At 35.8% G+C, this 25,504-nt stretch overlaps 1 protein-coding gene across 5 annotated transcripts in view; it reads left to right on the forward strand.

The window, feature by feature from the left end:
* The window catches only part of EDA (ectodysplasin A), a 362,785-nt gene that overhangs the window by 288,808 nt on the left and 48,473 nt on the right, over window positions 1-25,504 (forward strand). The window contains exon 3 of one of the 5 annotated variants that reach the window (XM_082376689.1): window positions 976-20,380. The exons of the other annotated variants lie outside the window; for them this stretch is intronic. Within the exon in view, the coding sequence (XP_082232815.1) occupies window positions 976-1,067 (92 nt within the window). The 3' untranslated portion in view covers window positions 1,068-20,380. Of the gene's footprint in view, window positions 1-975; window positions 20,381-25,504 lie in introns of those variants that run through there. 5 annotated transcript variants of the gene reach the window in all.

Below are 25,504 nucleotides of genomic sequence, written 5' to 3' on the forward strand. Positions count from 1 at the left end.
TCATTCCTAACTTTATATAAATTCCTCAGCCCCTCTTCCTTCAGAATCAGTCCCTTGTAGCTGATCCAGCTACCAATCCCAGATTCATGTTTTTCCATTAGAACTAGCTATGCTAAGCCCTAACTCCTAGAGGTTATTTTTTACTGTGCTCATAGGGATGAATTTAATGCAGTCTAGGACAGAAAAACAACTCTATTTTAGAATTTTCCATCTTTCCCCCACTCTCAGAGAATACTTTCATATACACCAAAAGTCAAGTTTTTGTCTTACCCCGCCAGTACCTCCAGTATATACCTGCACATAGCCCAGTGCAGAAAGACAATTTAAGGGATGCAGAGGAAAGAGACTGACCACCAAGAACCGGACAAGGGTGGAGAGTTTGGGAACACAGGACCCAAGTTCTCTAGATGTGTTGGCATTGCCAAAATTTGTATGGGAACCTTTATCAGTAGGGCCTGGCTTTACTCACTGCTACTGTTCAATGCTTTAACTGCACATGGTGCAGCCCAGTAGAGCAAAGTAAGACTGGAAAACTAGAACCAGCTGCCACTCACAATATTTCTTGGGCCTCCACAAGCAACGCCATCCCTACCAGTTGCTCTTCCTACTGGTTCTAACCCATACTGGAACTCCCTCTGGTTGATCTCTGTCTGCCTTCTCCCTTATCTGCTATATAGCTGTTTCATTTGGGTAAGAATTGTGAATTCCTAGATCTCTACCCAAAAGAAACTGCTACGTGTATACAATAGTAGATTTAGACAAGAATATGCAGACAAAAATGTAACAACCTAAATGCCCATCAACAGGATAGTGTATGGATAAACTGTGATATACAATGAAATATTAGACAGCAGTCTAACCAATGAACTGTAGCAACACTTAGAGGTATGGATGAATCTTACCAATGTATTTTAAGCTTATAAAAAGTAAGTCCCCTATGTTGAAGTTGTCACAAAAAACCTATATATGTTCTAGGTATATATCCGAAGGAAACGAAATCCCTATCTCGAAGAGATATCTGCACTCCCATATTCACAGCAGCACTGTTTACAATAGCCAAGACATAGAAACAACCTAAGTGTCCAGCAACGGATGAATGGAAAAAGAAAATGTGGTGTATATATGTATGTGTATACAAACACACACACACACACACACATATGTATATATAATGGAATATTATTCAGCCATAAAATAGAAGGAAATCTTGCCATTTGCAGCAGCATGGATTGACCTTGAGGGCATTATGCTAAGTGAAATAAGTCAGACAGAGAAAGACAAGTACTGTATAATCTCACTCATATTTGGAATCTAAGAAAACCAAATTCAAAGAAACAGAGAACAGATTGGCCAGAGGCCATGGCTAGGGTAGTGGGGGAAATGGGTGAAGGTGGTCAAGAGGTACAAACTTCCAGTTGCAAGGTAAATAAATCCTGGGGATGTAATGCACGGCATAGTGACTATAGTTAACAATGTTGTGTTGTGTTGTGTATTTGAAAATTGCTAAGAGTAGATCTTAAAAGTTCTCATCACAAGAAGAAAAATTGTAATTGTGGAGATGGATGTTCACTAAATATTGTGGTAATTATTTCATACTTTATACATATATCAAATCATTGTGTTGTACACCTTAACTGAATACAATGTTATATGTCAATTATACCTCAATAAAACCGGAAAAAATTGAAAAACCCGTGTATGTATTAAATGCAATTAAGAAACAAGTCACCTTGGACCTATAATAATGACAAACCTAATTGAATACTGAAAAAAAAGTAATTCCCAAAATATTAAACACAGCCTAATAACTCTTATATGAAGTTATAAACAGCTAATTCTCTTTTAAGAGTTCATATCAATGTGATGCAATTATATGAGAAGGAGATTGAGGAAATGATGAACACAAGGTTTGGGATAAAGGATGGAGGAGAGAGGTAGGGAAATGAGAGTAAGAAGGAAACATGTAATCAGATGTATGTTGTTTACAAAGTCCTAGCTTTTGTTTTGGGTGATTAGTTCCCAGGTGCTCATTACATTGTTTTTTAAAACTAAATAAATAAAGATACACATAGCCAATGTGAATTAAGATATGCTGTAAATGTAAAATACCTAGCAGATTTCAGACTTAGTACTCAAAAAAGCAATATTTTGGATATATTGAGTTAAATAAAGTGTAACATTAACTTCACCTGTTTTTTTTTTTTTTTACTTTTGTAAAATGGCTAATAGAAAATTTTAAATTATATATGTGGCTCAAATTTGTGGCTTACATTTCTATTGGACACTGGTGGTATAAGAATTCTGTAGCACTAGTCTTTATATTATAACCAGCTGTTTTCAGAATTAAAGCTATTTAGTTTGTCTTTTTAGGCTTAATAATTCTGATTTATTTTATTTTTGGCTTCTGAAACCTCAGTTGAAAGTTTTAATGAATACAAGAGCAATACGTGCTCCTTCTAAAATCAAGTTAAAGCATTAGAGGAATTTATGATGTAACACAGGGAAAGTAACACCACAACCTCAGTTCCCAGACGTAGCCACTATTAACAATTAAGTATTATAGAATTTCTAGATATATGTGTTTTTAAGGTTTTAAAATGTGAGCGTCAGAGTTATCCCTCTTCTTTTTCCCTTTCTCTGACACCAGAGAAGCAATGGAGGGTCATGGCTTGATGTCCGTGCCAAGCAGAGAGCTAAAGCTGCAATTCCCACCCCTGGAGTTACAATACTCTATTGTTAGCTGGATTTTGGATTTCTTCTCCTGGCCAAGACTCCTTCTCCTCCCCCAAGGAAGTGCCATTTGGCATATATTTATACTAAAAGCTAAAGTGAACTGAAATTAATGTTTCAAGAATTTCCTAATACCCCTGGAAAAAAAGTCAGAGTCCCAATGGGATATTGTAAAATGAGAACTAAGAATCACTGTTTCAGTGTATCGATCTCCAACAAAGTACCTGATCATTTCTCCCAGTGGCTATGAAGCAGGATTCTGATGGGCGTGTAATGATCTGGAGAAAACAAGATGAATCCATTTTTCTTTAGTCATAGATTTCTCTCTATTCTTAGGAAACAGTTTAATGGAGGTAGTTATAAGGGGAAAAAAGAATCCAAAGGTCAGACTTAGTTGGATTATGTGTGTGATCTTGAAAATGTTCTTTCCAGATTGCCTGAGGCCCTATATAAAAATCATTGATAAAGGAATAAGGTTTTTTTTTTTTCCCCTAAGTTAGACTAAGTGCCATGGAGATTACAGAAGCTATTTTCTTTCTTCACATTATTGATTGACAAGTTCAAAGATTTTGGATGCATTTCTTGGAACAAACATCAAATAATTTGACATTTTTCCTTGTCCACTCAATGAAATAAATTCATTCAACATCATATTCTTAAGAAACATACCAATGAATTTTTAAATCATTTTCTGTATGATTCCAGTCCCTGCATTTGTTGAGACCTGCATGAGAAAAATAAATGCAAACTGCACTCTTAACTGCTGTGCTGATTAAGATCTCTTTCCTCTCCCTTTTACAGTGAAATGGCAGGCTTGAACTAGGCATTCCAATCAAGACTTTTCTGAAATTCTCTCTGTCATTGTTCAGAGCCATCCTATCTACCCTCCAGTCCATTTTCATTTTTCTTCTAACCTGACTCTCTTTACTCCTCAATTCAAATTTATTCGTTTCTTTATTGGTCACTTTTACTTGTTTTTGTCTTGCCGCCTCCTCCCATTACATTGGCAGTTCCGTGAAGTAAGAGACCATGTCTAGGTCTAATTCCAAAGTAATACAATGCACATGTTCAGAAAATGCTTAACAATAAAATTATTACCTAGAACCCATATGCCCCAAACCCTGTCTGAGTTTGTCTTATGCTATTCATGCCTTGTTTAAAAGCCTTAAGTGCACATAAAATAGTGCACTTGTTCAGAGATCACAAAAAGATAAATTGGAGTTAGAAACACAAATGGACAACTTGTGAGAGTTCTTTATATTAATGGCCTATTTATATATTTTTCACGTTTTTAATTTGCTTTTGCTATATAGAAATGTGTCCTGTTTATGGAGCACTGTGTGATCTAGTTTATTGAATAGAATGGTAGATTAGGCAGAGCATTGGTTGAAAATAGATTTAGAATTCAGATCTAGTTCAGCCACTAACTAGCTGTGGGACTTGGGTGGATCAAACCTCTGTTTAATTTCTTGGGCAAGGGAAAGTGATGGCCTAACACCCATCCTGATCACCTCACAAGGATATTAACAGGATCAGTACATCAGAAATATATCAGAAAGTGCTTTGTAAATTAAACACCATGTAAATATGAGGTTCTTAAGATGTGATTTTATTTGCAATTCCAATGTTCAGAAGAACATTCATTTCCTGTTGGCTTCTTTTGTAGTTTGCAGATATAGTGACAAGGTACTTTGACCTTTATCAGTATAGTCAAAAATGCCAGCCTTTAGACACAGATGGAATTTATTTGAGAAAATGATATTAGCTCACTTTTATCTTTTTAAAAAATTAAAATAGAACATGTTATTAAAATAGCTAAACATAGTAATATACATATATTACACATGATAACATACACAGCAAAATCCCAACACACCTAAGTAATACATTGTTCACTAATCACTGACTGTTATAATCCTCATTTTTTAAAAAGCAGCTTAAATTGAGATATAATTCACATACTATATAATTCACTCATTTAACGTGTACAACCAGGTAGTTTTTAAAATGTTCACAAAGTTGCACAATGACCACCAAAATCAATTTTAGAACATTTTTAACACCACAAAAAGAAACCCTTTAGCTGTCATTCCCCAACTCCTCCATTCCCTCTCTCAGCCCTAGGCAACCACTAATCCACTTTCTATCTCAATAGATACACCTGTTATGGACATTTCATATCAGTGGACTCATAAAGTATATGGTCCTTTGTGTCCGACTTTCTCTTAGCATAATGTTTGCAAAGTTCATCCATTTTGTAGCATGTATAAAGACTTCATTCCTTTTTTATTGTGGTAAAATATATATAACATATAATTTACCATTTTAACCATTTTTAAGGATACAATTCAGTGGCATAAAGTACATTAGCAATGTTGTGCAACCATCACCATTCTATATTTCCAAAAATTTTTCATCCTCTCAAAGAGAAACTCTGTATTCACTAAACTACTACTCCCCCTTCTCCACTCCCACCAGTACCTGGTAACCACTATTCTTTCTGTCTCTATGAATTTGACAACTCTAGGTACCTCATATAAGTGGAATATTTGTCCTTTTGTATCTGGCTTATTTCAATTAGCATAGTGACTTCAAAGTTCATCCATGTTGAATCACATATCAGTACTTCATTCCTTTTATGGATGAATAATATTCCATTGTGTGGATATACCATATTTTATCCATTCATCAGTTGATGGACACTTGAGTTGATTACACTCTGGGTTGTTATGAATAATGCTGCTATGAACATCCACGCACACGTTTTTAATGAAAATGTGTTTTCAGCTTTCTTAAGTATATACCCAGAAGTAGAATTTCTGGGTCAAATGGTAACTCAATGTTTTAGCTTTTAAGAACTTCCAGACTGTTTTCCAAAGCAGCTGCACCATTTTATACTCCCACTAGAGTATATTAGGGTTCCAATTTCTCTATATCCTCATCAACACTTGTTATTATCTGCCTTTTTGTTTATAGCCATCTATAGTGGGTGTGAGGTGATCTCTCACTGTTTTTTTTAAAATATAGTTGATTTACAAAATTGTGTTACTTTCAGGTATACAGCAAAGTGATTCAGTTATATATTTTTTTCAAATTATTTTCCATTATAGGTTATTACAAGATATTGAATATAGTTTTCTGTGCTAAACAGTATTTACTTTCTTATTCTTTGGCCGTGCCGTGTGGCATGTGGGGTCTTAGTTCTCCGACCAGGGATCCAACCTGCGCCCCCTGCAGTGGAAGCACAGAGTCTTAACCACTGGACCACCAAGGAAGTCCCTGTATTAAGCAGTAAATCCTTGTTCCTTATCCAGTTTACGTATAGTAGTTTGTTGATCTCAACCTCCTAATTTATCCCTCCCCCCTTTCCCCTTTGTTAACCATAAGTTTGTTTTCTATGTCTGTGAATCTGTTTCTGTTTTCTATATAGATTCATTTATATTATTTTTCAGATTCCACATATAAGTGATATCATATAATATTTGTCTTTGTCTGACTTACTTCACTAAGTATAATATTCTCTAGGTCCATCCATGTTGCTGCAAATGGCAATATTTCATTCTTTTTTATGGCTGAGTATTATTAGATTGTGTGTGTGTGACATCTTCTTAAGCTAATCATCTGTCAATGGGCACTTGGGTTGTTTCCATGTCTTGGCTATTGTAAATAGTGCTGCTATCAACATTGGGGTACTTGTATCTTTTCGAATCAGAGTTTTCATTTTTTCCAGATATATACCCAGGAGTGGGATTGCTGGATCATATGGTAGCTCTATTTTTAATTTTTTAAGGAACCTCCATACTGTTTTCCATAGTGGCTGCACCAATTTACATTCCCACCAACAGTGTAGGAGGGTTCCCTTTCTCCACACCCTCTCCAGCATTTATTATTTGTGGAGTTTTTGATGATAGTTATTCTGACCAGTGTGAGGCGATGCCTCATTGTGGTTTTGATTTGCATTTCTCCAATAATTAGTGATGTTGAGCATCTTTTCATGTGCTTATTGGCTATTTGTATATCATCTTTGGAGAAATGTCTATGCCCATACTTTGCCCATTTTTCAAGTGGGTTGTCTTTTTATTACTGACTTTTTATATATTCTGGATTCAATTCTCATAAGTTATATGATTTGCAAATATTTTCTCCCATTCTGTGGGTAGTCTTTTTACTTTCTTGTTGGTATCATTCATAGCACAGAAGTTTTTAATTTTTATGAAGTCCAATTTATCTATTTTTTCTTTTGTCATTTGTGTTCCTCATTTTTTTTATTGCTTTTGTTACAACTTAGAAAAGAAAAATCCAGGGTATGTTTTGACTCCCCATGTGATTTGATATTCGGCCACAGTACAAGTAGCTCTGTTTTTACTATGATTTTAGGTCTTCATAGCGTCTTTGACAATGGTAATCTACCTTTACCATCTTAGTTTTTCTGCAGAACTGGTTGTCTAAACCACGAGACAAGGAGTCAGTATTTCCTTTCCCTCACCATTCTGTAAGGACTGATCCTTCCTGTCTTGTTGTTGGCAGAAATAGAGTGAGATTATAGTCAGATAGATATATCTGTGCTTTAACATGTAACCAACCTATAAGTGTCTCAATAATTGACTGAATTTTGCCTTCAAAGACCTACTGTAGTAAGTATCCTGTAACACTTAACTATGACGTTAGCTGTTAGTCTCTTGCAATATGTGCTTTTTCTGAGGAGCTTAGTTACAGAAAAGCTCAGCAAAAGAATTTGTCTGAGCTGATTTTTTTATGAGATCAAATTTCTGCCAGAATAAAACTCTTACACATTTAAAGAAAAAAAACTTGGATGACCTCTACGGTTCCTTTCAGCTGTGAAATTATATTAATTTTAAGCAGAGTTGAAATTATTGCATTAAAATTATTGCATCCTTACTATGTTTCAGGCCCTGTGCTAGGCACTCTAATCTTCACATCATCCCTGCACATGAAATAGAGGTTATTTTCCTTTTACATGCATATTTTACATCAACCTCAGGGATGTTAAATAATTTGAGCAGAAGTTACTGGTGGTGAGAAAAATAAGAACAAAAATAAAGTCTTCCTTGTCTTAGTTTGCTCCTCTGGGCAGGTGTTCATTTTGCCTTTTTGATGCTTCTAGACCTAATCTTAACCTTAAAGTATTCATATTGATCTTCTTTTGCCTGAATCTTGGGCAGGCTGGGCTTTCTTTAGAGCTGCTTGGCTGGAAGCTTTTTCTAGCCATAAGCATTCCATTGGGGTTACAGGGCATCAGCTTGCCTTACTGTCTCTGGGTGGAAAAAGCTAAAAGTGAATTTTTTGAATGAAAATTTAAAATCTTAGTAAAGCCACAAGACGTAGACCCACCAACAAACTGCTGTCTTGGTGATGTCCATCTCTCTTTACCACTAAATCCTTTTAGGTTGGTTGGATAGAACCTTGGACATTATTGCCAGTGATGTACAGTATCATTAATATACCATTAAAACTCAAATTTTAAGTTCAATTCCCCCATTTCTACACCAGAAAAACAATCTTGTACTATAGAAACAAATCTGTACTATAAAACAGAAGAGAATTGAGCATGAAATATTTAGGTTGCATTGAAATTTTTTTAAGTTTTGATTTTTTTTTTTCCTTTCTTTGAGCATCTTGGGCTTCTACTCTGGAGACTAGAGATATTAAGTAATTATAAATATCAGGGTAAAATGAGCATATCAATCTTTTCTGTTCTAAGTGAATTATGGCTCTTTGTCCCATAAGCTGTAGCATACATAAGCACAGAGATTGAATTTAAGGCATGGGAGAAGCAGGAAACAGAAGCATGGTCAAACGGGAGAAATATTAGATGAATATAGATATAACTGTCAGAGATTGGTCATGTTCTCTAGAAGCTTTTTCAGAGTTGTTGAGCACCAACTTTGGGCCCTCACTTTATGTGCATTATGTCATTGAATTTTCACAACAATCTTGTAAATTGGGCATTATTCCCATTTTACAGATGAACAAACTGTAGCTCAAAAAGATTACATAATTTGCCCAAAGCCATACAGCTAGTTAGTGTCAAATGCAAGAATTGATCTCGAAGGTCTTTTTGACTCCAAAGTTCTTTCAACTATGCTGCCTCCAAATGACTTAGCGGGCTCAGACACTTGCTTTTTCCCTGTAATATCCAATGCTATAATCACCGTGGTACTAGTAATGCAGCAGCATCTGAAGCATACTGATTTGGGGGGGAGAGGAGTGTTTAAGGACCAGAAAATGGCATCTAAGACAGGAGTTGTAAAGTGAAGATATGGACCTCTTCTGAAATGATGAATTTTAAATTGTATCCTTTACAGCAAGAATCCCAACAAGTAAAAGTCACTAGTACTTAGAGTTGGAAATGTGAGTATGGAAAAATGTTGCTGCTGTTACTTTTGAGACTTAAAGCAGCTGCTATTGCAACCCCCTATGGGACCCTACTTTCACCAGTCTTAATTTTACTTAACAGTAACTGTGAATGTCATATCTTGTTTTATATACAAGGAGCCAAAGTTTCCCTGCCACTCACATCTTTTCCCCCGCAAAACACAAAGAACTTTACAAACACACAAAGGAGCATTGTACAGAAAGAGAACTTGGGCCACACCAAGAGTGATCAGTTTAATATTCCACAAATTTCCAGTGAAATTAGGAAAGGTATTTTGCATGGCTTTCCAAACCTAGTAAGTCTCCACCTCTTTAAGTTTTCCCAGATACTCTTTCACTATTGTTTATTCTTTAAATCATTACTACTATCAGAAATCCCCTTAGATATTAAAAAATCCATTTTTGAGGATGTTGTGTGCTCTGCCGATTTTTTTTCTTAAAAAAGAAATTAAGAGGACTTACGTTATTGCCAAGGTGAAGAAACTCCATTTCTTCTAGGTCCTCCCTCTTTCAACCCAAAACTCCTGAACATAACACAACAAATTAGGACTGAAATGTGGAAAGAACAAGGCAGACTGCCTCAGAACTTAAGAAACAATACAGCAGTGGGCTCCTTTGGTTTCCTTTTTGCCTCCCGTATATCCCAGACAAGGCACTGCAGAAGCCTCCAAGCCATAACAGCCAACAGGCACAGACAAAGAAAGCTCTAAGAAAAGCCTGAACCTCATATCTAAAGGAAATGGAGAAAGGATCACCTAACAACAGAAAGCCTTTTTGGCAATACCTGCCCTACTCCAACAAAACACTAATGGAAAAAAAAATGCACCCTCCCAACTGCCCTACAGCTTCAATGGAGCCTAGTGAGAAGTTAATCTTCCACTCCGTTCCTTCCCACAAAAAAAAAGTGGTATGCTCCTTTTCCACTGCTGGGGTAGTGTTGACAGAACTGAGCAGGCAGTCCTAATCCATCATTTGGCAGAAAGAGACAGTGCTCTTATTCTCCTTCCAGAGTAGTGTCAGCCCAGTACAGTAGCAACCTAAGTTGCCACACTCACCCAGAAGCAAGGAGACTTAATAACTTGGTGCAGCGCAGGGCTAGTCATCACTGGACTTCATGTCCATCTCCATGTCAGTGGGGTCCAACAGGGAGGCTGAGCTTCCACTCCCTCCACATCAAAAAGACTGAGCAGAAGGATACATGTCAGGGCTAGTAAGCACTCCACTTTTCCCCCCACCCTGGTGTCAGGGAGGCCCAGTGGGAAGCTGAACCTCCACACCCACCTAACAGCAATGAGACTGAAAGAGGCAGTGTCAGGCAGGGTTGGTCAGCACACTTATCCCCCCTCCCCTGGTATCAGTGTGGCACAGTGTGGAACTGAGCCTCCTCCCCCAGTCAGCATGAATGAGGCTTAACAAGGTGGTAAAAGGTGGAGCTAGCTGGTTCTTTTCTACTCCCCCCTTCCCCTGGTGTCAGCAGGGCCCACCGGGGAGCTGAGCTTACACTCTCATTCAAAAATAACAGAAGCCAGAGGGCTTCCCGGGTGGCACAGTGGTTGAGAATCTGCCTGCTAATGCAGGGATCACGGGTTCGAGCCCTGGTCTGGGAAGATCCCACATGCCGCAGAGCAACTAGTCCCGTGAGCCACAACTACTGAGCCTGCACATCTGGAGCCTGTGCCCCGCAACAAGACAGCCCGCAATAGTGAGAAGCCCGTGCACCGTGATGAAGAGTGGCCCCCGCTTGCCACAACTAGAGAAAGCCCTCGCACAGAAACAAAGACCCAACACAGCCAAAAATAAATAAATAAATAAATAAAATTAAAAAAAAAATTAACAGAAGCCAGAGAGACCTGTGGGTCAGTGCACCACTTGCACTGGAATAGTGTCAGCAGAGCCAACGGGGTAGCTGAGGTTCCACTTTACCCATTTGCAATAAGGACGTGTGAGTCAATACCCCACTTTTGCCAGGGTCGTGTCAGTGGGATACAGCAGGAACATACACAAGTATCCAGCCCTCACAGTATACGTCATTAAAGGGACTGCCTGCTTTAAAAAGAAGAATAAATAGGTTCCAGAGTCTCATAATGTAGTATACAAAAAGCTCCAGTTTACAGCCAAAAATCATTCATGAATGAGAATAGACACCAACACTGTGATGAATCAGATTTTATCTGACAAGAATTATGAAGCATCCATAATAAAAATGATCCAAAACGTAATTACAGATTCTCTCAAAACAAATAATGACATATAAAATCTTAGCAAAGATAAAGAAGTTATATAAAAAAGAAGCAAATAGAAATTATAGAACTGAAAAACACAATAAATGAAATAAACTTAGTGGATGGGCTCAATAAGAGAGTGGAGATAACAGAAGATAGAATCAGTGAACTTGAGGTCAGTGCAGCAGAATTTACTCAATCTGAACAACAGAGGGAAAATAGACTGGAAAAAAAGAACAGAGCCTCGGGCAATCTGTGGGACAGTAACAAAAGTTCCAGCATTCATATCATCAGTGTCCAAAAGGAAAGCAGAGAGAAAGAAGTACTGAAAGAGGACTCAAAGAAATAATGACTGACTTAAAAAGGAAAGAAATTCTGACACATGCTACGACAGGGATGAATCTTGAGGACATTATACTAAGTGAAATAAGCCAGTCACAAAAAGACAAATACTGTATGGTTCCACTTATATGAGGTATTGAGAGTAGTCAGATTCATAGAGAGAAAAAGAACAATGATGACTGACAGGAGCTGGGGTTAGAAGGGAATGGGGAGTTGTTGTTTCATAGGTATAAAGTTTTCATTTTGCAAGATGGAAAGAGTTTTGGAGATTGCACAACAATGTGGAGGTATTTAACACTACTGAACTGTACACTTAAAATGGTTAAGATAGTAAATTTTATGTTATGTGTATTTTACCACAATTTTTTAATTAAAAAAAAAAAGAAATAACGCTGAAAACGTCCCAAATTTGGCAAAATAAATAAAGCTACAGATTCAAGAAGCTGAGTGAAGCCCAAATATAATAAATCCAAATAAATCCATGCCAAGGCACAACATAGACTTATGAAAACTAAAGATAATGAAAAAATCTTGAGAGCAGCCAGGAAAAAAAAAAAAAGAATGTATTACTTATAGGGAAACACCAATTCAACTGTCAACAGATTTCATATTTCAAAGCATAGCAGCCAGGAGGAAATGGTACAACATTTTTCAAATGCTGAAAGAAAAATGTCAACCACAGATCTACATCAAGAGAATCCCTTCAGAAGTTAGGGGAAAACAAAGGAATTTTCAGATGAAGAGTATTTGTTGTTGCTAGCAAAGCTACACTTAACGATGGGCTAAAAGAAGTTCTATAAACAGAAATGATAACAGCTGAAGGCTTGGAACTTCAGAAAGGAAAGAACTACACTACAATGGTGAAAATAGGGGTAAATACCATAGGCTGTGTTTGTTCTCATGAGTTTCTTAAATCATTTCTGATAGTTGAAGCAAAAATTATAACACCATCTGATATAGTGCCCAATTTCCTGTATGTACAGGAAATACTTAAGACTATTAAGAGGTACTTATATTGAAAAAGTGGAGAGGGTACTCAACATTATTAGCCATTGGGGATATGTAGCTCAAAACCACAGTGAGATACAATTTCACACCCACTAGGGTGACTGTACTCAACAAGATAGATGATATAACAATAGTTGACAAGGACATGGAGAATTTGGAACTATCATACACTGCTGGTGAGAATGTAAAATGATGCAGCCCTTTTGGAAAAAAACAATCTGGCAGTTCCTCAAAATGCTAAACATACAGTTACCATATGACCCAACACTTCTGCTCCCAAGTATATAACCAAAAAATTCAAACAGATATTCAAGCAAAGACTTTTACATGAATGTTCATAACAGCATTATTTATAATGGCCAAAAACTGGGAACAACCCAAGTATTCATCAACTGTTAGGTGGATAAATAAACTGTGGCATATTAATACAATGGAGCATTATTTGACAGTACTACTGTTGTGTGGTACAACATGGATGAATCCTGAAAATATGCTAAGTGAAAGAAGCCAGTAACATATTTTTTTATTCAGTTTATATGAAATGCCCAGAATAGGCAAATCCATAAAGACAGAAAGTAAACTAGTGGTTTCTTGGGGGTGGGGGGACTTGGACACAAATTAGAGGTGAACTGCTAAAGGGTACAGGGTTTCTTTTGGGAATGATGAAAATGTTCTAAAATTGATTGTGGTGATGTTTGCAGAAGTCTAAGAACCATTGAATTGTACATATTAAATGGATATATTGCATGATATATGAATTATATCTCCATAGAACTTTTTAAAAAATAAAAAACTCAGGAGCGTAAATGGACCTAAAGAGAAGTAAAGTTTCTACACTTCACTTGAAGTGCTAAATCACTGACACCAGTAGACTGTCATAACTTATGTATGTATTGTAAAACTTAGAGCAACCACTAAGAACCACTATACTGAATGAAATACTCAAAAACATAAAGACAGAATCCTTTAAAAATATTCAAATTACTTACAATAAGGCAGGAAAGAGAAAAAGGGAATTATAAGCACAGGAAACAAACAGAAAACAAAGTGTAAAATGGCAGACTTAAGCACTAACAGATCAATAATTACATTAAGTGTAAATGGTCTAAATATACCAATTAAAAGACAGAGATTAGCAGAGTAGATTATAAAATATTACCCAACTATATGCTGTCTACAAAAAGCTCATTTCAAATACAACAAAATAGGCAGGTTGAAAGTAAGAATGGAAAAGAATACACCATGCAAAAATTAATGAAAAAGAAGCAAGAGTGGTATGTGAATATAAGATAACATGCAATTCCGAGCAAAGAAAACTACTAGAGACAGAAGGGACATGGATATGATAAAGGAAAAATCCATCAGGGTGACCTAACGATCCTAAATGTGTACACACCAAACAACAGAGCCTCAAAATACATGAAACAAAGAAGAAATAGAAATATCTACAAATATAATTGGGGACTTCAACAACTTGCAACAATTGATAGAACTACTGGATGGAAAATCAACAACTGTATAGAAGAACTGAACAACACGATGAACCCACAAAATCTAATTGACGTATATAGAGCACTACTCCCAACAACACCAGAGTACACATTTTGTAAGCACCCATGGAACATTTATCAAGATAAAAATCTATCCTGGGCCATGGAACAAGCCTCATCAAATTTAAGAGAAATGTAATAATAAAGTATGTTCTCTGATCATAATGGAATCAAACTAGAAATCAATAACAGAAAAAAACAACAGGAAAGTCTCCAAATACTTAGAAATTAAATAGCATGCCTCAAAATAATCCACAGGTCTAAGAGGAAGTCTCAAAGGAAGTTAAAAAATACATAGAGCTCAATGTAATTAAAATCTCCCCATCAAGAAATCTCCAAGTCCAGATGGTTTCACTGAATAACTACCACATATTTTAAGAATTAGCACCAATTTTACACAATCTCTTTCAGAAAATAGGAGAGATAGAATCATTTCCCAACTTATTTTATGAGACCAGTATCACCCTGATACCAAAACCAGACAAAACAACACTAAAAAGGAAACCTAAAGACCAATATCTCTCATCAAATTAAATGCAAAAATCCTCAACAAAATATTAGCAAATCAAATGCCATAATTTATAAAACAGTTAAGCACCATGACTAAGTGGGATTTATTCCAGGCTTTATTTAAGGCTGGTTCAACATTTGGAAATCAATACATTTAGCCCCACATATTGACAGACTAAAGAAGAAAAATTATATGATTATATCAATTGACACTGAAAAAAACACTTGACAAAATCCAACATGCATTCATGATTCAAACCCTCTGCAAACAAGAGGGGCACTTCCTCAAATTGATCAAAAGCATCTACCAAAAAAGCTACAGCTAACATCATGCTTTACGGTAAAAGGATGAATGTTGTACTCCTAAATTGGAACAAGACAAGAATATATATATATGTTCTCACCATTTTTACGCAACATAGTACTGGAAGTTTTTTTCTTGCCAAAAAGTCATACTGATCAGAAAAAAGAAATAAAACTATTTCTATTTGCAGATGATATAATCATCTATTTAGAAAATCCAGGGTATCTACCAAAAAAAAATCTTAGAACTAATATATGAGTTTAGCAAAGTCTCAGGCTACGAGATCAGAATGCAAAATTCAATTACATTTTTGTGTGTTCTTGTCATATTTAAAGTGAGTTTCTTGTAGACAGCTGTAATTGAATCATGTTTTTTTAATTGAAGTATAGTTGATTTACAATATTTCAGGTGTACAGCAAAATGATTCAGTTATTATTTTCAGATTATTTTTCATTATAGATTATTACAAGGTACTGAATGTATTTCTCTGTGCTATACAGTCGGTCCTTGTTGTTTATCTATTTTATATATAATAGTGTGTATCTTTTAATCACAAACTCCTAATCCACAAGTCTGTTCTCTATGTCTGTGAGTCTGTTTCTGTTTTGTAAATAAGTTCATTTGCAGCATTTTTTTAGATTCCACATGTAAGTAATATAATGTGATATTTGTCTTTCTCTATCTGACTTACTTCACTTAGTATGATAATTTCTAGGGAGTCATGTTTTTTAATCCACTCTGTCAATCTGTCTTTTAATTGGCGCATTTAGGTGATTTACATTTAAGGTAATTATTGATATGTTGGGGATTAAATCTGCCATTATTTTCTGTTTTCTCTTTATTCTCTGATTTTCATTCATACTTTTTTTTCTGCTTTCCTCTGGGGTGCTTGACAGTTTTTAGAATTCCATTTTAATAGTGCATTTGAATATATCTCTTTGTGTAGATTGTTTAGTGGTTGCTCTTGACATTACATTATGTGTACATAACTTATCAGTCTACTGGTTTTGACATTCTACCAGTAAACTGTAGAAACCTTACCTCTCTTTTAAGTCCCTTTACTCTCCCCGCCCCCTGCCATATATAATATAATTGTCTTAAATATTCCTTGGCATATAATGTGAACCTTATAAGACAGTATGATAATTTTTGATTCAATTTTCAAAGGTAATTCAGAAAATTCAAGAGGACAAAGTCTATTGTATTTTTACCTTATTTTTACTCTTTTCTTTTGTCTTTCTTCCTTCCTGATGTTCCAAGATTCCTTCTTTTATCATTTCCTTTCTCTTTCAGAACTTCCTTTAGCCATTATTTTAGGTTAGGTATGCTGGTGACAAACTCTGTTAGTTTTCCTTCATCTGAGATGTCTTGGTTTCCCTTTAATTCCTGAACAATATTTTCACTGGATATAGGACTCAGTGTTTGACAGTTCTTTTCTTTCAGCACTTGAAAAATGTTGTGTCACTTCCTTCTGGCCCTCCTTGCTTCTTATAAGAAATCCACTGCCATTTGAATTGTTTTTCCCCCATAGGAAAAGTTTCGATTTTTTACTGACTGCAAATGTTTTTCCTTTGTCTTTAGTTTTCAGAAGTATGATTTGATGTGACTGCTGTTGAGCCCATCACCTGAGCCTTTTATTTCAGCTTTCCTTTTTCACTTCGAATATTACCACTTGGTTCCCCTTTATAGCTTCCGTTTCTTTGCTGAGACTTTATTTCTTTGTGAGGCTTCCAATTTTTTCATTTGTTTCAAGCATGTTTATAATTACTCATTGAAGCATTCTTAAGATGACTACTTTAAAAATCTTTATCATAAAGTCCTATCATCTCTACCGTCTCACTGTTGACTTCAGTTGATTATCATTTTTCATTCAGTTTGAGATATTTATTCTTGGTTCTTGGTATGACGATTGTTTTTTTTTTCATTGAAACCATGACATTTTGCATTTTGTTTTAATGCTCTGGATCTTATTTTAACCTTCTTCTTTAACTGGGTTTTTGTGACACTGTTCTGTCAGGGGAAGAGGGGGTTGCCACCTCATTACTGCAAGGTAGAAGTAGAAGTTCAGGTCCCATCCTTTGACACCTGAGAGAGAAGGGGCTTCTCATTATTTCTGGGTAGGGATGGGAGTTCCAACTTACCACATGCTCAGTATCTTCTGACCCTGCAGGTGGGGAGTCTAGTTACCTGCTGGCAGGGATGAAAGCTCCAGCTCCCTATTAGGCATTCTCTGACACCACATGAGCAGGGGTTTGGGGCACCTTGTTATAACTTCGTGAGGGAAGAATTCTAGGGTTCCACTTGGACTTTGATGGTGTGGTGGAGGGTGGGGCTGTAGGTATTTTTCTGTAGTGTTTGTCTGGAATAAAGAGATTATTATCTAAAAATTTTCTTTCTTGCTTAGATTGCTCCTTTCCTGGTACTTGGGCTCAGAGAGGAGGATTTTGTTTGAGCTTTTTCCTTGTCTTCTGTTCTTCTTTCTCAAGATTGTTTTGGCTATTTGGGATCTTTTGTGTTTCCATACAAATTTTAAACTTATTTGTTCTAGTTCTGTGAAAAATGCCATTGGTATTTTGAGAGGGATTGCATTGAATCTGTAGATTGCCTTGTGTAGTATGGTCATTTTAACACTATTAATTCTTCCAATCCATGAACATGGTATATCTTTCCATCTGTTTCTGTTGCCTTCAATTTCTTTCATCAGTGTCTTATAGCTTTCGAGTATATGTCTTCTACCTCCTTAGTTAAATTTATGTGTATGCATTTTGTTCTTTTTGATGTGATTATAAATTGCATTGTTTTCTTAATTTATCTTTCTAATGGTTCATTGTTAGTGTATAGAAATGCTACAGATTTCTGTATATTAATTTTGTATTGTGCAACATTACTGAATTCATTGATGAGTTCTAGTAGTTTCTTGGTGGTGTCTGTAGGATTTTCTATGTATAGTATTATGTCATCTTCAAATAGGGACAGTTTTTCTTCTTCCTGTCCAATTTGGATTCCTTTTATTTCTTTTTCTTTTCTGACTGCTACAGCTAGGACTTCCAATACTATGTTGAATAAAAGTGGCCAATACCAACTTTGGGACACCCCAGACCACATGGGCCATGTCAGGAACTGGCCCCACCCACCAGCAGGCTGGCACTACATCTGAGATCCCCAGCTCCACAAACACCCACCCTGGATCCAGGCTCCACCCACTACTGGGCCAGCACTAGCCATGAAACCCACAGGGCTCCATAGCCAGCCACCTCATGACCTTGCCCAACCTACCAGCAGCCAGCAGCCTCTGCACAAGGCAGGAACTAAAAATCTACCAGACTGGATGCCAGCCACACCTACCAGACACCCACAGTAGTCATCCCACCACAAAAGTACTCATGCAGCCCACATAGGAAACACCCCCAGAGCAGATAGTTCTGGTGACCAGAGGGGAGTGCACTGCTGGGATGGAAAGGACATCTCCTACACAAGGCCATTTCTCCAAGGCTGAGAAATGTAACCAACATACTGAATACATAGAAATAAAAACAGCAAATTAGACTAAATGAAGCAACAGAGGAATATGCTCCAAAAGAAGGAAGAAGATAAAATCCCCAAAGAAGTACTAAGTGAAGTGGAGATAAGCAATCTACCCAGTAAAGTGTTCAAGGTAATGATCATAAAGATGTTTAAAGAACTCTGGAGAAAGTTGGATGAACAGAGCAAGAAGTTAGAAGCTTTTAATGAAGACTTGGAAAATATAAAGAAAGACCAAACAGAGATGAAGAATACAATAACTGAAATAAAAAATACACTGGAAGGAATCAACATTAGATTAGATGATACAGAGGAACAGATCAGAGACCTGGAAGACAGAGTAGTGGAAATCACTGAAGCTGAACAGAAAAACAAAAAAGAAAAAAGAATAAAAAGAAATGGGGACAGATTAAGAGACCTCTGGTACAGCATCAAGCATACTAACATTCTCATTATAAGGGTCACAGAAGGAGAAGAGAGAGAGAAAGGGGCAGAGAACATATCTGAAGAAATATTAACTGAAAATTTCCTTAACCTGGGAAGGGAAACATACATCCAAGTCCAAGAAGCACAGAAAGTCCCAAACAGGAAGAACCCAAAGAAGTCCACACCAAGACACATTGTAATTAAAGTGGCCAAAATGATAGAGAATATTAAAGGCAGCAAGGGAAAAGCAACAAGTTACATACAAGGGAACTCCCATAAGGCTAACAGCTAACTTTTCAGAAGACCACAAGGGGATGGCACAATATATTGAAAGTGATGAAAGGTAAAAACCTACAACCAAGAATATTCTACCTGGCAAGGCTTTCATTCAGATTTGATAGAGAGATCAAAAGTTTTACAGGCAAGCAAAAGCTAAAAGACTTCAGCACCAACCAAACCATCTTTACAAGAAATGTTAAAGGGACTTCTCTAAGCAATAAAGAAAAGGCCATAACTAGAAAGATGAAAATTATGAAAGTAAAAGTCTCATGAGTAAGGGCAAATATACAGTAAAGGTACTAAATCAACCATATATAAAGCCTAGTAGGAAGGCTAAAAGACAAAAGTAGTAAAATCCTCTATATCCCCAATATGTAGTTAAGGGATACACAGAACAAAAAGACGTAAAATATGGTGCTAAAAACAATAAAGGGGGATGGGGAGAGTAAAAATGCATTTGAATTTAAGAGATCAGCAACTTAAAATATTCACATATACCAGAGAAAAAACATAATTTGAAAAGATACATGCACCCCAATGTTCATTGCAGCACTGTTTACAATAGCTAGGCCACAGAAGCAACCTAAATGTCCATCAACAGAGGAATGGATAAAGAAGATGTGGTACATACATACAATGGAATATTACTCTGCCATAAAAAAGAACAAAATAATGCCTTTCGCAGCAACATGGCTGGACCTAGAGATTGTCATACTGAGTGAAGTAAGTCAGACAGAGAAAGACAAATATCATATAATATTGCTTGTATGTGGAATCCAAAAAAAGGGTACAAATGAACTTATTTACAAAACAAAAATAGAGTCACAGATGTAGAAAACAAACTCATAGTTACCAGAGGGTAAGTGGGTGGATAAATTGGGAGATTGGGATTGACATATGCACACTACTATATATAAAAGTAATAAGGACCTACTGTATAGCACAGGGAACTACTCAATACTCTGTAATGGCCTACATGGGAAAAGAATCTAAAAAAGAGTGGATATATGTATATGTATAACTGATTCACTTTGCTGTACACCTGAAACTAACACATTGTAAATCAACTATACTCCAATAAATTTTTTAAATCACGTATACATATAGATTGTGTATACATATATATAAACCTCATGATAACCACAAACCAAAAATCTATGATAGATACACAAAAAAGAGAAAGGAATCCAAACATAACACTAAAGATAGTCATCAAATCACAAGAGAAGACAGCAAAAGAAGAAAAAAGGAATAAAAAAGAACTACAAAAACAATTAACAAAATGGCAATTAGTACATACCTATCAATAATTACTTTAAATGTAAATGGACGAAATGCTGCAATCAAAAGAGTGGCTGAATGGATACACAAATAAGACCCATATATATGATGCCTACAAGAGACTCACTGAAGATCTAGACACACACAGACTGAAAGTGAGGGGATGGGAAAAAATACTTCATGCAAGTGGCAACAAAAAGAAAACCAGGGTAGCAATACTGATATCAGAAAAAAATAGACTTTAAAACAAATACTATATCAAGAGACAAAGGAAGACCTTACATAATGATCAAGGGATCAATCCAAGAAGAAGATACAACAATTGTAAATATATATGCACCCAACATAGGAGCACCTAAATACGTACAGCAAATATTAACAGACATAAAGGGAGAATTGACAGTAATACAATAGTAGTAAGGGACTTTAACACCCCACTTACATCAGTGGACAGATCATCCAGACAGAAAATTGATAGGGAAACACTGGCCTTAAATAACACATTATGCCAAATGGAATTTATAGCTATATATAGAGCATTCCATCCAAAAGCAGCAGAATACACATTCTTTTCAAGTGCACATGGAACATTCTCCAGGATAGCTCACATGCTAGGCCACAAAACAAGTCCCAGTAAATTTAAGAAAACTGAAATCATATCAAGCATCTTTTCCAACCACAACACTATGAGACTAGAAATCAGCTACAAGAAAAAAAGTACTAAAAACACAAACATGTGGAGCCTAAACAATATGCTACTAAATAACCAATGGATCACTGAATAAATCAAAAAAGAAAATAGTATACCTGGAGACAAATGAAAATGAAAGCACAACAATCCAAAATCTATGTGACACAGTAAAAGCAGTTTTAAAAGGGAAGTTCATTGTGATACAAGCCTGCCTCAGGAAACAAGAAAATCTCAAACAACCTAACTTTACACCTAAAGGAATTAAAAAAGAACAAACAAAACCCAAAGTTAGTAGAAGGAAACAAATCATAAAGATCAGAACAGAAATAGATGAAATAGAAACTAAAAAAGAAATAGAAAAGAGCAATGAAAATAAAAATTGATTCTTTGAAATAATAAACAAAATAGATAAACCTTTACTCAGATTCATCAAGAACAATAAGAGAGGGCCCAAATCAATACAATCAGAAATGAAACAGGAGAAGTTAAAACCAACATCACAGAGATACAAGGGATCATAAGAGGTTACTACAAATAGTTATATGTCAATAAAATGGACAACCTAGAAGATATGAACAAATTCCTAGAAATGTACAATCTCCCAAGACTGGATCAGGAAGAAACAGAAAATAGGAACATGCCAATTACCAGTAATGAAACTGAATCAATAATAAAAACAACTCCCCAAAAACAAAAGTTTTGGACCACATGGCTGCACAGGTGAATTCTACCAAACATTTAGCAAAGAATTAACACCTGTCCTTCTCAAACTATTCCAAAAAATTGCAAGGAAGGAATGCTTCTGAACTCACTCTACAAGGCCAGCATCACCCTGATACCAAAGTCAGACAAAGATATCACAAAGAAAATTAAGGCCAATATAACTGATGAACGTAGATACAAAAATCCTCAACAAAAATACTAGCAAACCGAATTCACCAGTACATTAAAAGTATCATACACCATGATCAAGTTGGATTTATCCCAGGGAAGCTAAGATGGTTCAATATCTGCAAATTAATCAGTGTGATACAGGACGTTAACAAATTGAAGAATGAAAATCATATGATCATCTCAATAGATGCAGAAAAAGCTTTTGACAAAATTCAATATCCATTTATTGCCAGAACTCTCTATAAAGTGCTTATAGAGGGAACATACCTCAGCATAATAAAGGCCATATATGACAAACCCACAGCTAACATCATACTCGATGGTGAAAAGCTGAAAGCATTTCCTCTAAGATCAGAACAAGACAAGGATGCATCCCATAAATTTTTAGGTGTTGTGTTTTCATTTTCATTCCATTCTGTGTGAGTTTTTTTGTTTGTTTCCTTTGAGATTTGTCTTGCTCAATGGTTGTTTGAAGTGTGTTTTTTAGTTTGCAAGTGTTAGTACATTTTCATATTTTCTTTTATTACTTATTTCTAGTCTGATTCCCTTTTGCTTGGAGAACACACTGTATTCTTTCAATGCATCTAGATTTGTTGAAGTTTGGTTTTTGACCCAGGATATGAATGTTCCATGAATGTCTTTGTGAATGTTCCATGGCACTTGGAAAAAAAATGTGTATTCTGCTGCTGTAGGGGGTAGGGTGTTACATAAATGGAAATGAGACCCTGTTGGATTATTCTAGTGCTCAGTTCTGCTTTATCTTTGCTAATTTTCTGTCTAGTAGGTCTATCAGTTGCTATGAGTCAGGTGTTAAAGTCCCTAACTATAATTTGGATTTGTCTCTCAGTCTTTTCAATTCTATCTTGGCTTCATGTATTTTGAAACTCTATTGTTTAGTGCATACACATTAAGGATTGCTATGTCTTCTTGATATATTCGTTCTTTTATCATTTTATGTTGTCCCTTTCTGTCTCTGGGAATTTTCGTTTTTCTAAAGTCTACTTTATCTCATAATAATGTAGCCATTACTCCTTTTTTGATTAATATTAGCATGATATGTCTCTTTCCATCCTTTTAACCTATGTCATTGTGTTTGAAGTGAGTATTTGTTGACAGCATATAATTACGTCATGTTATTTTTTAGTCCACTCTGCCTGCATCTGTCTTTTAATTAATATATTTAGACTGTTTATATTTTAAGTAATTGTTGATATGTTAGGGTTTGAGTATGCCATTTATTTACTATTTATTTTTGTTTCCTCTGTTTCTTTTCTCTTTCCTTTTTTTTTTTTTTGCACATTTTTCTCTTTCCTGGATTTTTGGCACATTTTTTAGGATCTCATAGTTCTATTTATACAGTTTTTAGTATATCACTTAACATAATTTTCTTAGTGGTTGCTCTAGATATTAGTATATGTGTGTGTGTGTAAAACTTACAACAATCTACACCTATTAACAATTTACCATTTTGAATTAAGTATTGAAGCCTTACTATATTTAGGACCATTTAAATTCTTCCCACTTTTTAAATATAATTGTCTCAAGTATTTCTTCTACATACATTGAGCACTGCAACAGACATTGTCATAATTTTTATTTAAGCCATCAAATATGATTTAAGAAACTTGTGAAAATCAGGATAGTTTATTATATTTACCCTTATTTTTTCCCATTCCATTGTTCTTTTCTTTCTGAACTCTGAGCCTTCTGTTATCCTTTTTCCTTTTTGTTTGGAGAGCTTCCTTTAGCCATTTTAAAGGATGAATCTGCTAGCAAGAGATTCTCCTAATTTACCTTTGAGAAGCTCTTTAATTTATTTTCATTCCTGAATGTTAGGTTTGCTAGATATAGAACCCATGGTTAACAGTTCTTTTCTTTCAGTATATAAATAATGTTGCACCACTTCCTTCTAACCTCCATGCTTTCAGATAGGAAATTTGTTTACCCTCTGATCTGTGTTCCTTTAAAGGTAATGCTTTGTTTCTCTCTAGTTGCTTTCAAAATAATTTCATTGTTTTTAGTTTTCAGAAGTTTAATTATGATGTTTATTGGTGTGGGTGTCTTTGGATATATCTTACTTGATGTTCATTCAGTTTGTTGAATCAGTATGTTTAAATCTTTCACCAAGATATGGGGAGTTGTCAGCCATTATATCTTTGAATACATTTTCAGTTCCACTCTTTCTCCTCTCCTTCTGGGCCTCCATTGATATTAACTTTAGCCATTTTGTTGTTCTACAGGTCCTTGAGGCTCTCTTCACTCTTATCAGTGCATTGGTCAGATTGAATAGACTGTTGTGCAGATTGAATAAACTCTACTCATCTGTCCTCAAATTCATTGTTTCTATCTTCTGTCATCTCCACTCTACTGTTGAGCCTCTTTAAAAGAGTGAGGTTCTTATTTTAGTTATTTTAATTTTAGTTTTATAATTCCCATTTCATTCTTTTTTATAACTTCTCTTCTTTGCTGAGGTTTTCTGTTTTTTTCATTTGTTTCAAAGGAATTTGTAATTAATTGTTGAGACAACTTCATGGTGGCTGATTTAAAACCTGTATCAGACAGTTTCAACAATCTGATTCATCTCAGTATTACATCAGTTGATTTTCTTTTCTCATTCATATTGTGATTTTTATGGGTTTTAGTATGATGAGTTATTTTATTATATCCTTGGATATTATATGAGAAGACTCTTGGTCCTATTTAAATCTTCTATTTTAGCAGGCAGCATGCCTGGTTAGGTGTAATGTGTTCATTTTGACCTACTACTGTGAACTATAATTTCAACAACAATTTCATTTTCTGAGGCCTTACAGTGCTACTCTGGTCTGCTTCATGATCTAGCTCTATTTCAGCTCCTGCTTTGTCTCCACTGGTGCCACCTATGGGAGCAGAAGGTGTTTCTATGGCCCACCCAGTGTCATTAGGTAGAAGGCCAGGAATGCCAGAACTGTAGGGCAGAGAATGTTTTCCCTTGCCTGTTCTCTGGACAGCCGGTGCTGGTGGACTCTTCACTTCATCTCTCCTGGTGCCTACAGAGGAAGAAATCACCTAACTGGGCTGCCTTATGCTGCTAGATAGAATACCAGGAAATACAGGTTCTGTATGGGTCTTTGCCACTGGGTAGAGGTTTAGGAATTCCTGACCCTGGTTCATCTTCTGCCACTCATTGGAGGGACAGGAAACACTTTGTATAGGAATGGATTTCATATTTTAAAGCTCCCTAATATAATGCTGATGTGATATCTGCCTTTGTGTGATTTTTATCATATTGCCACCACTGGATGTTTGTTTCTTATTGAACTATCATTTTTTCCCTCCTTTGAACCCAATATCTATTGCTTTCCAAGAT

Source organism: Balaenoptera borealis (genome assembly GCF_965194805.1).
Source record: "Balaenoptera borealis genome assembly, chromosome: X".
Taxonomy (NCBI): Eukaryota; Metazoa; Chordata; class Mammalia; order Artiodactyla; family Balaenopteridae; genus Balaenoptera; species Balaenoptera borealis.